This window comes from Chiloscyllium punctatum, chromosome 37 (genome assembly GCF_047496795.1).
Source record: "Chiloscyllium punctatum isolate Juve2018m chromosome 37, sChiPun1.3, whole genome shotgun sequence".
In the NCBI taxonomy this organism is placed as follows: Eukaryota; Metazoa; Chordata; class Chondrichthyes; order Orectolobiformes; family Hemiscylliidae; genus Chiloscyllium; species Chiloscyllium punctatum.
In genome coordinates, this window is record NC_092775.1 from 36,991,197 (window position 1) to 37,006,200 (window position 15,004).

A 15,004-nucleotide genomic window follows, 5' to 3' on the forward strand; every position below is an offset into this window, starting at 1 on the left:
AGACAGCATCAATGGAGAGAGAGCAAGACAACATTTTGATGACTCTTCATCAGAGCCAATGTGAAGTGTGGAGGGGACAACATGCTATAGTTTGGGGGGGTATCCTCACCTTTTATTACCACCAGCCTCCCCATTCTCAATGGATCATTCTCTGCTATTTCAGACAACTCCAGCAGAATGCCACCAGACACATCTGCCCCTCACTTCCACTGTCTGCATTTCACAGGGATTGTTCCATCTGGGACACCCCAGTGCATTCTCCAACCACCAACACCACCCCTCTGACTCTCCACGGCACCTGCCCATGTAACCATAGAAGGTGCAATACCTGCCCCTTCACCACCTCCCTGCTCACCATCCAAGGACCTAAATAGTCTTTCCAGGTGAAGCAGCATTTCACCTGTACCTCCTCCAATCGTGTGTATTGTATTCACTGCACCCAATGTGGCCTACTCTACATTGGAGAAACTGAACACAGACTGGATGACTGTTTTGCGGAACACCCCTAGTCCGTACAGAAGCATGATCCTGACCTTCCTGTGGGCTAGTCATTTTAACACAGCATCCTGCTTGCATGCCCACATGTCTGTCCTCAGCCTGCTGCAGTGCTCCAGCAAATCACAGTGCAACTGGAACATCTCCTCTTCAGACTAGGCCCTTTACAGCCTTCTGAGTTCAAATTGTGAACTATTTCTTCCCCCTTTTTTAGCTTATCATATTCTTTGTCCCGGGGGACTGTCTGTCCTTTCAAGTCTGGCAGGAGACATGTCATTGTTCTGCCATGCTCACATAGCATTTACTTAATCTGAACTATCAATATCTTTTCTCCACCTGCACCCTATATCTACTAACCCCCAGTCCCCCAATAACACCCCTCCGACCCCCCCAAACTATAGCACAAATGCTGTCCCCTCCACACTTCATTTCAGCACTGATGATCAGTCATCTAGACTTGAAATGTTAGCTTGCTCTCTCTCCATGGGTGCTGTGTGACCAACTGTTTTTCTCCAGCATTTGTTGTTTTCAGTACAGATTCCAGCATCTGTAGTGATTTGCTCCTACTTCAGCTGTATTGCTGAAATTGTGCTTTCTCTGTTATAAGAAGTATTCCTATTCAGTTTAACACTCAGTTGCTACTTTCGGTCAAGTTTGGAGCAGAAACCCAACATGCTGTTCGACTTTCAGCATACCTAGATTTCCTATATTAAGTTTGTTATTAGCTCGGATTCTTCAAGTCTATAATTTTATTGCTATTTCCTTTTTCTTGCTTCCTGAGATGAGTTTTAAAAAAAAATCCAAACCATTATGATCCAGGATCTCAATTTCTTTTGTGCTTCTTTACTTGTTTCTAAAGCCTATGAATTACAACGCATCATGAATCCTCTCCTGTAGTCAGGATCATAATTAATCCAGTCTTGTAACACAAAACCAGGCCTTGTATCGCCTGCATTGTGGTCAGCTCCAGAACATGTTATTCTTTAGAATGTTTTTGGGATTGATAGATTGGCTCTATTGATAGTTCAAAATCCTCTTGTATAGTTATAGAACTGGAAGGAGCACTAGCCTCAGCATGGTTCAGATGGAGACTGTCCTGTCAGTACAAGTCTTTCTTTCCTTATTACTAGTGTAAGTGTTCTCAAATTGGAACACAGGTCTCCCACATTAGTCTTTGAGCTGCATATTCATCCTATTGATCTGATTTGCCCTTCGTGAATTTCCTTGTGGCTTAATAATCCAAATTTGGCATCTATTGACTATGCTTCTTTGTCCTGTCTGTGCCATTGGTACCTACGTGGACCGTGATGACCGGATACCCCTCCTGTCACTGCATGTTCCTGAGTAGATGTCCTGAACCTTAGCACTGGGTAGGCAGCACAGCCACCTGGACTCAGATTCTCCATTGCAGTCAGTAGTGTCAATCCCCCTCACTATACTGTATCCTACTACCACTAGATTCCTTGTTGGTCCACTGACTTGAATGGTTTACTGTATCACAGTGCCATGATCAAATCACTCATCCACTCTAAAGCCATCTTTCCTACCAACAAGCTTTGTCTATATTACTAAGACATCCTCCAATACAATTAAACTTTCCAATCATAAATTATAGTCTGCCCTTGGCTAGAGGTAAATTAACTTAGAGTCATAGAGATGTACAGCATGGAAACAGACCTTTCCGTCCATGCCGACCAGATATCCCAACCCAATCTAGTCCCACCTGCCAGCACCCGGCCCATATCCAAACCTTTCCTATTCATACCCATCCAAATGCCTGTTAAATGTTGCAATTGTACCAGCCTCCACCACATCCTCTGGCAGTTCGTGTGACCTTGCCAGTTGTGATCACCTACAATTTGATGCCTTGCTGTTTCTGCAGTTGAATACAACAGATAATTTCCATAGGCAGGCTCTTAATGGGGTTCTGTACCAATTAGTTTCCTTTTCCAAAGGAAACTGTCATAGTATTAATTTGTGAAACCTTCTACTCTTACAGAAGGTATTTATTTTTATCATGTTAAACCTTGTTTTCTAGTGTTTTATTAGTTTTTTGGGGGGAAAAATCAGAATAAAGTTTGATTTTATATTTAGCAGAGCATTTCCAGGTGAACAGCATTCCTGCTGCGTAATGGATGCAACTGGTAATTAAATGTAATTTGCTGGCAGCATTTTCTGTGATACTTGTCAGTGTTATTCTGTGGGAAAACCAAGTCAAATCTTTTCTGCCCTTGACATGTAAATGCAGCTCAACCATTAGTAAGTGTCACCCATCTAAAAGCATTTCCGATGTGTTTTTATTGCAGTAGTGAATGTATTCACACATGTTGCTGCTTTACTAAAATAGGAAATATTGCAAACACTCAAAGTTGGGCAGTATTTGTGCAGAGAAGAGACAACCGATGGGGGTATTAATGCAACTAGATAGAGAGAAGTGGATTCTACATGTTCTAGAAAACACCCTGAGAATTCCTAAGAGAGGTCTTAAGTGGAATGATGTCATGGATCATTTTGGTTGATCAGTAAATGAAGACATTAAAGAAACAAATGAGCAGCATTTACAGGAGCAATAAAAGGTCATGTGCAAAAGAAAGGAAATTAAGTTACTTGTGGGGAAAAATCTTCATTATCTTTTATAATAATTAATATTAATCTGAGGTATTCTGATGGGAATAAGATGGTGTGAATGCGTGAGTAAGTAGTAGTAGATTAAGAAATGAGAAAGGTTCCATAACACAAACCCTCAAAGGGAAAAACATGCATTCTAGAGATTTTGAAATATTTGGCCTTTTCTCTTTGATCCAATCCTCGTCAGATCTGTTCCATTTCCCATCACCCTTCCTCTTGGCCTATTCCTTTCTTGCTGCCTCTTCACAGTTCCCTCAACATTTATGATAAGACCGAGAGAGTGGTGCTCGAAAAGCACAGCAGGTCAGGCAGCATCTGTGGAGCAGGACAATTGACGTTTCAGGCATAGGCCCTTCATCAAGAATGTGCTTTTCCAGCACCACAATCTCAACTCTGATCTCCAGCATCTGCAGTCCTCACTTTCTCCTCGTTATGATCAGACCCCTTTACCTTCACCTTATTCTCACTAACCTCCAATTATGATAGGTAATCTGCATTTGTCACAATTCTGATGTGATTTTACCACCCTCCATATCCGCCCTTGCAACCTGATTTTCTTTTACTGGCATGTTCTTATGCAATCACTGGACATACAACACCTACCCATTCAATTCCTGCACTCCACTGTCCAGATCCCAAACATGCCTTGATGGGGAGCAATTTATGTTCTCCAGCTACTATGCTATATATTTTACTGCCCATTGTGAGCAGATGCACAGGAGATGAGCATGTTGCTGAGGGTGTAACTTTCATTTACAGGGGTGGCAACTATCTCTACATATTCATCTAAATTAGCTGTTCACTGCCAATCTGGCCTTACTGCCTTTGAACCATCTCTTGATAATTCTTGGTAGAATCATTACTAAATATGCTAAACCTCTGGTTTTAATATGATCTGCTTAATTTCAGACTTTAATTCTCACTTGCACTTTACTATATTACATGTCAGTATTTCTGAAAATGTTCTTACTATAATTTGATTCCTATGCCTTTCCTTTTAAAAATGCCATGAAACCTCTGTGGGGTTGTAGCTGTCCTTGACTTCAGCATTATCGCTATTAAATTACTAGATAAGGAAAGGTGGAAGAGGAAGAGGCAATTCATTCCCTTGAGCCTTTGCTGCTATTCAGTTAAACCATACCAGGTCTGTCACTTCAATTAATTCACTTGCTTTAGTTTAATAATCCCTTGATAACCTTTCACAATGAACACCTAGAGATATCAGTTAAAATGTCTACTGACCAAACTTGAGGTTTTAAATACCTTTTACTAGAAAAAGCACTTCCTTATTTTTGCCCTAAATGTTAATTGTGTTATTTTAAGATTGCCCCCACCCCCAAGTTCAGGATTCTCCAACACTGGAGATCATTTCTCTTTATTTATCCTTGTTGAATTCTTTGCTCACGACAACAACCTCAATTCGATCGCTTCTCAACCTTCTGTTCTCAAAAGACTGGAACCAAGCTATGCAACCAGTCCTCAATTTAACACTTATAAGCCCAGACGTTTTGGTGAATCTGTATGCTCTTTAAGTATAATATATTCCTCTGAGTGACAGTGTCGTACACTGAATACAGGGCTTCAGATAGGATCTGGCCAAAGTTCATGAAGGAACTGTAGTACCGTTATTCTCCCCACAGTATTCCAACTCTCAAAGATAAAATTGAGTATACAATGAAGGGCCAGGTAACAAAGGAAGCTTTAACGAATTTGCAAATTGTATTGTTTAAAAAATTTATTTTTGCTTAAATCCAAAACTGACAATATTTTATTGCTTCGATTTAATTGACCAGTTGAAAATATGATGAAACAGCACATGTAGAGAAAATTATGTTAAATAGGTCAAATGTGAAACAGAATACTAATGGACTGAAGACTAAATTAACATATCATGTTTAGAAATCTCTATTTGTACATTGAATTGTCTAATCATTATCAACCAGTTAAGTGTTAATTTGAAACAAGCTGCTAGCTTTTTTTCCATATGTGTCTTGTTTGTGTAATTTCATTCATAGTTTGTTTAGAATCCCGATTAGTTTTGTGTCAAGATGCACAGTCATTTTGTGCGACAATATCAATTTACTCAAAATAAGGCAAAGTACTTCCTCACATTCAATTTATCTCAAGAATCAAAAATTCTATTAGTTGCTGGTTGCCTATTGTCTGTTAAATGGCAGTAACGTTATTGTAATGATGGGTTTCTCAGACTTTATCTCTTATTTCAGAAAAGAGCACAGAAAAGGAATTTACGCAGACCATTCTTGATGTGGAAGATCTTGTTAAAAGTGGCAACAAACACAGGTATAATTTGTCAATGGCAGCAGATCTTTTCAGGAGATACTCCTTTTCAAAAATGTTTCTCTGAATACAAAGGGTATTGCTTGGGGGCCTCTTTTATATATTGAGAAGAGGTTGGTAGGTGAGGCAAAATCTACTGTCCTTGGGGAGGGGGAGAAGAAATGTGAAAAGACCATGGTTTATATTTTCTTCTCGTTATCCTGTTGGATACATCCATGTCTCACATGGAACATATGAAATGTATATGAGTAGAATTTTCCATTTTAAAGTTGAAGCATGGCATTGAACATATTGGCTGGTGACTTATCCACCATTGCCCCAAAAGAGTGAGCTTGCTGAATCATATGTTTCTCATGTGATTCTCCCTTACCAACGCAAACGATATATTGTACAATTTACTTTGAGTCTGTTTGGCTTGTCAGATGGAGAGGGAATGTCTGGCTCTTGAAGCTGGACATCAGTTCAGATTGCTGTATACGAGGAACACCAACTCAGCCTGTGGCGGTCACAGCACAGAAGCTCAGAAACAGCTGCTGAGAAATCTAAGATGGCTCCAAGCTGTACTGCTGCCCTGCTGACCTTGCTGGATGACATTACTGAAAGAAGACCTGTCCCCTCTCTGTGTGGACCACATTAGGAGAGCATTACGTCAGACCTGTTCAGTCTTGCTGGAGATCACACATTAATGCCACTGGCCCCCACAATTGCAGTGCAGACAAATAGCCAAAATCCGTGCCACCTCCTCTCTGTTAGCTCTTACTTGCTCGGGATAAGTCTAACTCTGGCACTGCACAGGCGTCTCACAAAGTCTGCCGGCCTCAGTATCACATGTATGATGTGCACTCAAGGGCTCACGCCCACCTCATGCCAGCCAAATTACCCGCCCTCCCTGTGCTGTGCACTTCCCAGTCAGTAAGAATACCTCACCAGGTGGAATGGAGTGTTTGCTGAATATAAAGATCCTCATCCCCTTCGAGGATACAGCCACCTAGCTTGCTGGGGAGGATTGGGAGCATTCTTCTGGTGATGTGGAGACCCCAGTAGGACAGCAACCATTAAATACTATTTTGCTGTGCTCCTTTTCGATGTGCACCAAGGCAATTGTATTGTTCTGCAGAAGCTATTCAGCATCTGCACCATCTGATTCTTTCTCCTTTTCTGCAGGCACTGGTGGCACCTGAGACTTCCTACTACAAAAGAGACCTGAGCCAATGCCCCTGTATGTCAGCACTGCCTCAAGAGGAAGACTGTGAACCCTCTGAGTGTGCAATGGTGAAGTGTTCCCCGGGACACCCTTATAGCATACAGATGTTCACCTCACTAGGTCCTCTATCTAGATTAGACTTTGCGCCACAAACCTGTGATTGTTTGGAATATACTGCATGGCACTACTTAACTGCCTCAGACTTTGGAACCTAACCTTCACACCCAGTCTATAATGGCCGTCATGGACTAGTGGATAGCTTTGTGGCAGTTTGAGGAATTCATAGAGGTGTCATCTTCCAGATGTGGAAGACAGACCCTTGCAGGCTCAGCAAATACCTTTTGTATAGACTGAGGAGCTTTTAAAAAGAAGCTGGCACTTGAGTGTGGTCCAGGATGAATAAATCACAGCAGGTCCCTGGATATCTCCTACAGATCTGCAATTGTGGACGCCAGTGAATTATATACTAAGGGAGTGGAATCCTTTTCTGTTTAGGACACTGCTGATGGCAATGTAGTTGCAATTAATTGCACCGTGCTTCTGCAGGAAGCCAATGATGGCTGAGAATCCTAATATCCTCACTGCCTAGCTCCATATGTCAAGGGGAAAGGAGATAAATCCATGGACCCTTGTGAAGAGAGCCTCAGTGGCATTCCAGATGCAGTTAGGTGATAAAGACTGAAATGCTACAGCGGTCCACCTGAAAAGAATCCATTGGCCAGCTTCTCTGTTTAGGGTGACCAGGCTGGGATTGGAAGTCTTTTTCCAGCAGCTGGTGTGACATGATTGTTTGGGACATCCTGAGTCTGCACTAGCTCTGTAATTTGCACATAAACATGTCGATCCTGATCAGCGCAAGAGCTCTCCTCTGGTGGCAGCTGTTGTTGTTTACAGCTGCAGTTGTCTGTGGTGTCTTCTGTGGTTGTTCCTCTGTTGTTTGTAGGACCTCGAGCTACTAGAATGACCTCTGCCTTTATTTGTTAATTTGCAGCAAATCTTCCAGCACTGACATCTTCCCCATGACACTCCAGGTTATACCACGAGACCTGGGCAAGGCCCTAAAAAGCATGCACTCCATTTGATTCTACATTGCTGTCTATGCTATGAGACTGACCTCTTTATAAGAAACATTAAAACACTGACAAAATTTGTGTGCGGGTATGCCATTCAGCCTCTGAAGCCTGCCCCACCATTCTGTAAGATTCTGGCTGATCTGCTTCAGTCCTTCATACCTTCTTTCATGTCACCTCCTCATAGCTCTCAACTCCTTTATTTCAGAGGTCTGCCTTCTTCCTCTTTAAATACTTTCAGTGATCCAGCCCTTATAGCTCTCTGGGGTAGACCATTCCAGTCATTCAGTACCTTCTAGGAGAAGAAAGTCCTCTGCATCTCAGTTTGAACTATGGTCCAGCCCTGCCCTGCCCCGGAAATACTGGAAACCTCTTCTCAACATCTACCCAGTCAACCCCTCTCAGTATCTTTTGTATATTTCAATAAGATCACCCTTCATTCTTTTAAACTCAAATGAATAAAAACCCGTCTTGTTTACTTGATTCTTGATAAGTCAACACTTCATTCCAGGAATCAGTCCTTTTTAAACAGCCTCCAATTCCAGTACTGTATATCCTTTCTTAAATATAACCACCAAAACTGTATGTAGTACTCCCGGTGAAGCCTCATCAACACCATGTACAGTTGTAACAAGACTTCCCTATTTTTAAACACCAAAGTTCCAAATGCAGTCTTAATTACCTGCTGCACCTACATGCTAACATTTTGTGTTTTAGTACAAGAACACCCAGATTTCTCGGTGATGCACTTTTTTGGAATCTCTCCTCATTTAAGTAACTGAGCAAAGTGCAAGACATCACACTTTCTTACATTACACTCCTTCTGCCAAGTTTTTGATGATTCATTCAAAACTATCTCTATCCCCGTGCAGATTCCTTGCATTTTCATGGCAGCATGCTCTTCAACCTATTTCTGTATTGTCAGCAGGTTTGGATACATTATACTCTGTCCCCTTGTCCAAGTCATTAATGTAGTTGGTACCTGATTGAGATAGCTTGTGATACTCAACTCGTTATGTCTTCACAACCTGAAAAAAAAAATCTTGACCCTCTGACTTCTATGTGTTAACTACTCCTCAATCCAGGTTAATGCATTAGCCCAAAAACACTGAGCTCCTGTCTTTGCAATAACCATTTTTGTGGCACGTTATGGAATATCTTCTTGAAAATCCATATACGTTATAACAATCCATTCCACTTCATCTACTCTGCTTGTTACATCCTCAAACAACTCCAACAAACTTGTCAAGCATGTCTGTGTAAAGCTTTTCTAAATGTCCTGCAAATTCTTCCTTAATAATGGATTCTAGCATTTTTCTAATAACAGATGTTAGGCTAACTGACCTGTAGTTTCCTGTTTGCTATCTTCCTCCCTTCTTGAATAAAGGTATCACATTAATGGTTTTCCATTCTGCTCGATCCCTCCCCAAATCCCGAGAGTTCTGGAATATTTCAACCTATGCCTCCATTTTCTGTGCAGCCACTTCCTTTAAAACCCCTGGCTATAGACCATCAGGTCCTCACAACTCCCTTTAATTCCATTCATTTATCAAATACTTTGTACTTGTGGTAGAAACCATTATAGGTCTTTCCTTCCACTTGCACCTTGCTTACCTGATATAGAACATCGAACAGTACAGTACAGCACAAGAACAGGCCCTTCAGCATACTGTGTCTGTACCAAACATGATACGATTCAAAATTAATCCCATCTGCCAGCATGTGGTCTGTATCTCTCTATTCTCTGCCTGTTGATGTGTCTAAATGTCTCTTAAACATTGCTATTGTATTTGCTTCTACACCTACCCTAGCAACACATTCCAAAAATCTACTACCCTCTGTTTTAAAAAAAACAGATTTCCTCACACATCTCCTTTTAAGCGTTCCATCTCTCACCTTAAACCTATGCCCATTAGTATTTGACAGTTCCACCCTCTGAAGGAGACTCCGAATCCTATCCACGCCGCTCATAATTTTATATACTTCGATCAGGTTGCCCTTCAGCCTCTTTAGCTTAAACAATCCACAGGCAATATTCTGGTAAACCTCTTCTGTACTCTTTCCAAAGCCTCTACATCCTTCCTTTAGTGCAATGACCAGAACTGTACATAGTACTCCAAATGTGAACTAACTAAATTTTTATACAGCTCCAGCTTTACTTGTCAACTTTATAGTTAATGCGAGGTCAAGAGTGTGGTGCTGGAAAAGCACAGCAGGTCAGGCAGCATCTGAGGAGCAGGAGAAGCAGTGTTTTTTGGCTTAGACCCTTCATCAGGAAGGGCTTATGCCTGGAATGTCAATTCTCCTGCTCCTCGGATGCTGCCTGACCTGCTGTGCTTTTCCAGCACCACGCTCTTGACTCTGATTTCCAGCATTTTCTGCTTTATAGTTAATGCCCCAGGCAAATGTGTGTACTTTTCTTTACAATATCCACTTGTATTGCCATGTTTGGGGAGCTATGGGTAGATGAGTTATTGAGTGAATGTGCCTTGCTCCATTGACTCTTGTTGTCCTGAGTGATCACAAGATGCCAATTTGGGCACAACATGGTCTCAATCAGTTCTTCATGGGAGCAGTTCAGAATTAGATGTTATGAGAAAGGAAAAGATATTTAATTTAATTCTAATCAACCTGTTCAGAAATGTTTTCATGCACATTGGGAGCAGTTGAGATTTGAACCTGGGTTACCTGTTCCAAAAATAGGGGCACTACCACGCTGCCAGATTGACACACCTCTGTGTGATAGTTGGGACTTTTAAAAATAAATATTCATTCAGGAGATGTTGGGTTTGCTGGCTGAGCCATCCCTAATTGCCCTTGAGAAAATGGTGGTGTGTTCATTCCTTGAACTACGTGCACGTCCAGTTCCATTAGAGAGGGAACTCAAGGATCTTGACTCAGTGATACTGAAAGAAAAGTGATGTATTTCCACAACAGGATGGTGAGTGGCTTGGAGGGAAAATTGCAGGTGGTAGTGTTCCCATGTGTCTGCTGCTCCTGTCCTTCTGCATGGTAGTGGTCGAGATTTTGGTAAGTGCTGTCTAAGGACCCATGATCAATTTTCTGTTCTGCATTTGTAAATGCTATGTTCTGCTGTTACTGATGAGCAGTGGTTTCTGTGAATATTTGGATATGGTGCCAATCAAATGGGCTGCTTTGTCCTGGATGGTGTCAAGTCTCTTGTGTTATTAGAGCTTCAGTTGCCAAGGCCAAATGGGGAATATTCCATCACATTACTGTACTTTGAAGATAGTGGATGGGCCTTAACCTCTGATCTGCTGTTATAGCCACAGTATTAATATGGCTGGTCCAGTTTAGTTGAGTCCTGATGAAGGATTTTTCCTGAAACGTCGACTCTTCTGATGCTGCTTGACGTGCTGTGTTTTTTCCAGCTCCACATTTTATCAATTTTGACTTTCCAGCATCTGTGGTCCTCACTGTCTCTCAGTTTAATTTCTGGTCAGTGGTAACCTCCTGAGATATTGATTAACAAAGGATTCAGTGATGGTAATCCCACTAAGTTCCAAGGGTGATTAGTCATTGTCTGGCGTATCCTCGGCTCCCACACCACCACGATTTTTAGGACCACACCAACCTCTCCACTAACTTACTAGTCTCATCTCACCACCTATCGTGGTTCCCCATTAGAAAATATCTTGAATAATTCCTCATCATTTTTATCACTCTCTCAGTCACTGAATGCAAGGCAGCCAATCAACTGACTGTACCCTTGACAGTGCTGTGAACTGATAATTGAAACCTTCCAGGTTTGCATGACCCCCCCCCCCCCCCCCCCCCCCCCCACTCACTCCAACCAACCATGGGTCATCTTTCAGGGCCCACCCCCAAGCTGGTTTGACAATAGAGCCCCAACAATAGGCTGGTGAGGCCAGATTGGTTTTGCTTGATTGCCAGCATCAACCCCATGACCCAAGAATATGATCAGTGGACTTTGACAATAATGATCCTCTCGGGTATAGTCAGTATAGGAATGAGAGTGGGAAATCACGGTGTAAGCAGAGGATGTTTCTTAGAGAATTCATGGAGAAAAGTTGGCAGGTGTAATATACTTGGATTTTCATTCTCTACAAAAGATTGATAAGCAAACTTAGTACCTATCCCATGTCTTTTAATGTACTGGCAAGAGTTAGAGAATGTTTAAAAGGCAGAAACCAGAGAAAATGGGTCATTCTCTTTACAGGTTGTGACTCGTGGTGTACCACAAGGATCAGTTCTTGGGGCCCCCTGCTGTTTGCAATATATATTAATGATATGAATATGGTGACCAATTGTAATGTTTCCATGTCTGTGGATGATACAAAGCTAAGTTGCAATTTATCTCTGAGGAAGATGCAAAGTAGATTCCAGGACATTTGGAAAGATTTAGTAAGTGGGCAAGAATATGGCAGATGAAATGTTATCCACTTTTTTTGTATTAACAGCAGATGTGCAGAGAATTTCTTAAATGTTTAGAATTTGAGAAGGGTAGCTGTATAAAAGGACCAGGATGTCCTCATTAATAAGTCACTGAAGGTGAATATGTAGGTGCAGTTGGCAATTTATTTGTTTGTGGGATGTGGGCATTGCTGACTGGCCAGCGTTTATTTTTATTGTGCTCTCTAATTGTCGCGAACAATTAAGAGACGGCCTGTGGGTCTTGAGTCACATGTAGGCTGGAGCGGGTAAGGATGGCAGATTTTTTTCAAGGACATTCATGAATCAGACGAGTTTTTACGACAATTGACGGTCGCTAAATGGTCACCATTAGGCCACCTCTTTATTCTAGATCTTGTTATAATTTCACAGTTCACGATCTGCCATAATGAGACTCAAAACCATGTCCCCAGAGCATTACCTTGGGTTTTTGGATTGCTGGTAACTATGCCAGTCTAATTATCACGGTGCCACTCCTTCCAACATTGGTAGGATTTTGGTTGTAATGGAACGTTTGTTGTAGCACTGTGCTCTGCTCTGTTTTGGTCCTCTTACCTTTGGAAGAATATTATTGCCATAGATGGAATGTAATAAAGGTTCACCAGCATTGACCTTGGGATGATTGGGCTGTCGTGAGAAGTGACATTGGGGAATTCTGTATTCTCTACAGTTTCAAAAAAATGAGGGGTTATTTCATTGAAACCTACACACTAAAGGGTAGATACATGTATGATATTTACCTGGGTTGAGAGTCTTGAGCTGGGGGAATGTTATTTAAAAATAAGGGGGCAGCCATTTAGGATAGAGCTGGATAATTTTTTGACCTCCTGGTTGTGAATCTTTGGAACTCTGTACCCAAGAGGACTGTGAAGCTCATTTATTGTGTTTATTTAAAATAGAGAATGACAGCTTTCTACATACAGTGACCTAAAAGGTTATTGGAAAAAGGCATTGAAGTGAATGAACAGTCATGATCGTGTTGAATAGTGGACCATGCTCACTAGGCTGAATGGCCTACTGCTGATCTGGTATTCCAGTTCCCAGATGGAAATGACACAGAAACCCAGATTTGTGTTGGCTCAATTTTCTGACTGACTGGAGTCCACCCTTGCTCTGCTCAGCATGCCTCACCTTTCCCTTTCAACATTGTTGTTCTCTTCTGTTATAACAAGGTGGTGAACCCTTCTGTTAATTAAACCAAACACACAGAAAAACTCACCTGGCCTCATAATCTGTTAAAATATGAGTCACCAAAAACTCCCAGATTCCAATATTTAAAGAAAATAATATAAATTTATTCTTTAACTCTAAAAGTGAACATTAAACAACAATTATTCACAACTACAAGCCCCCTTTCTTTTAACTTTATTATCTGCCTCCAACTGTATAACAATATACTATTCCAATAAAACACTTAGTAAAATTACATCAACTTAATTTCAAAACCATACAGCAGCTGTCGTCATTGGTGTCTGTCTTTGTCTGGCTGAAGATCTCACTGGGTTGTCGTCTTTCTTTTCTGTTTTGGGTCTCTCTCTCACTCACTCTCTTTCTCATTGGTAGTTGTTCTATCTGAATTTCAAAATGCCTGCCTTTTTTTAATATCCCCAAAATCAGATCATCTCATTGGTTCGAGGTTGGCAAATCAATAAGTTCAAAGTCTATTGGGTTTTATTATCCTGGGGTATAATTTAAACTGGTTACATTCAAATTGTTGTCAAAACAGCAACCAAATCTGATATCTATTTCACAGGCAAATGTTGCATATTTTCAATTTTCCATTACACTCTTGTAAGCTCTCAGTGCAGAATACACTCCCTTAAAGGTACAGTCCATGCCTTCAACTTCATAACACTTCATATGCATGCCATATACTTGCTGGGGTAGCTGCTGGCACATGCACTACCACAGCACTGTGCCATACACACTCATGTTCTATCCCATTCCCTTGACATTTCCCCTTTGCTGTTTCCTTCAGCTGTGAGTCTTTCTGCTGTGCTGAAGTGTCACTTTACAACCACAAGCTGTTTGCCTGACTCTGCCTGTTAAAGTATTACCTGTGGGAGAAAAGCTGCTGCTAATGTACTGAAGTGTCACCTGAGGGGCTGGCTGTGCTGCCTTGCCAGAGTTGGAGGTGTGTAAATAACTAACGCTTCTAGCCCTGAAGGAAGTTAAAAGTAGGAAGAGGCAAGACCACTGTAGGATCTGAAACTTGCAGCATTGTTGAACCAGGAGCCCGTGTAGCACTGGGTATTTGTACCTGGTCATGAAAGGTGGCATGAATTAGGATGTAGACAAATGTTTTAAATGAGTTTACTTTGCAGAATGTGCTAGAGAGTTGACTAGCTTAGAGTGCATTAAAGTAATTGCATTTAGAGGTAGCAAGACAATGGAGAAGGATTTCATCACCAGACAGCTGAAGTGACAATGAAGATAATGAGTTACAAGTTGGGAACAATGCAGGGGTCAAGAGGGAATGATGAAGTTGAGCTGGGTGTTATAAACGCAAATATGTAATTTAGAGGATGTTTTCGGATGACACTGCCATGAGATTGTATGGGAATGAGCAACAGGAGATGGCCAAAGCTAGATCATTGAGGCATCCTAGAGGAGTGGGAAGAGAGCCATGGCAAGGGCTGCTCTGGCTACCACTGGTTAGATCAGAGTAAATCTAGGTAGGTGCAGTTAGCTATCGCTGGTCGAGGAAGGTGATTGATGTGCTTTCAGGAAATGTTTTTGTTTTTGTCTGACTTTACTTCACATTGCAACACTGATGTTGAATATCTGATTTAGTTTCTCTTCTGCAAAAACCACACCCAAAAGAGAACTTCTGGACAGCAATTGAGCATTTACATTTAGTACCTGTTCTCGACTT

At 41.5% G+C, this 15,004-nt stretch overlaps 1 protein-coding gene across 5 annotated transcripts in view; it reads left to right on the forward strand.

Annotated features, from left to right (window-relative positions):
• rtel1 (regulator of telomere elongation helicase 1) overlaps positions 1-15,004 on the forward strand; it is a 149,462-nt gene that overhangs the window by 15,425 nt on the left and 119,033 nt on the right. For all 5 annotated transcript variants that reach the window (XM_072556585.1, XM_072556587.1, XM_072556584.1 and 2 more), the window contains exon 7: positions 5,349-5,424. In XM_072556585.1, coding sequence (XP_072412686.1) covers positions 5,349-5,424 — 76 coding nt within the window. The remainder of the gene's footprint in view (positions 1-5,348; positions 5,425-15,004) is intronic.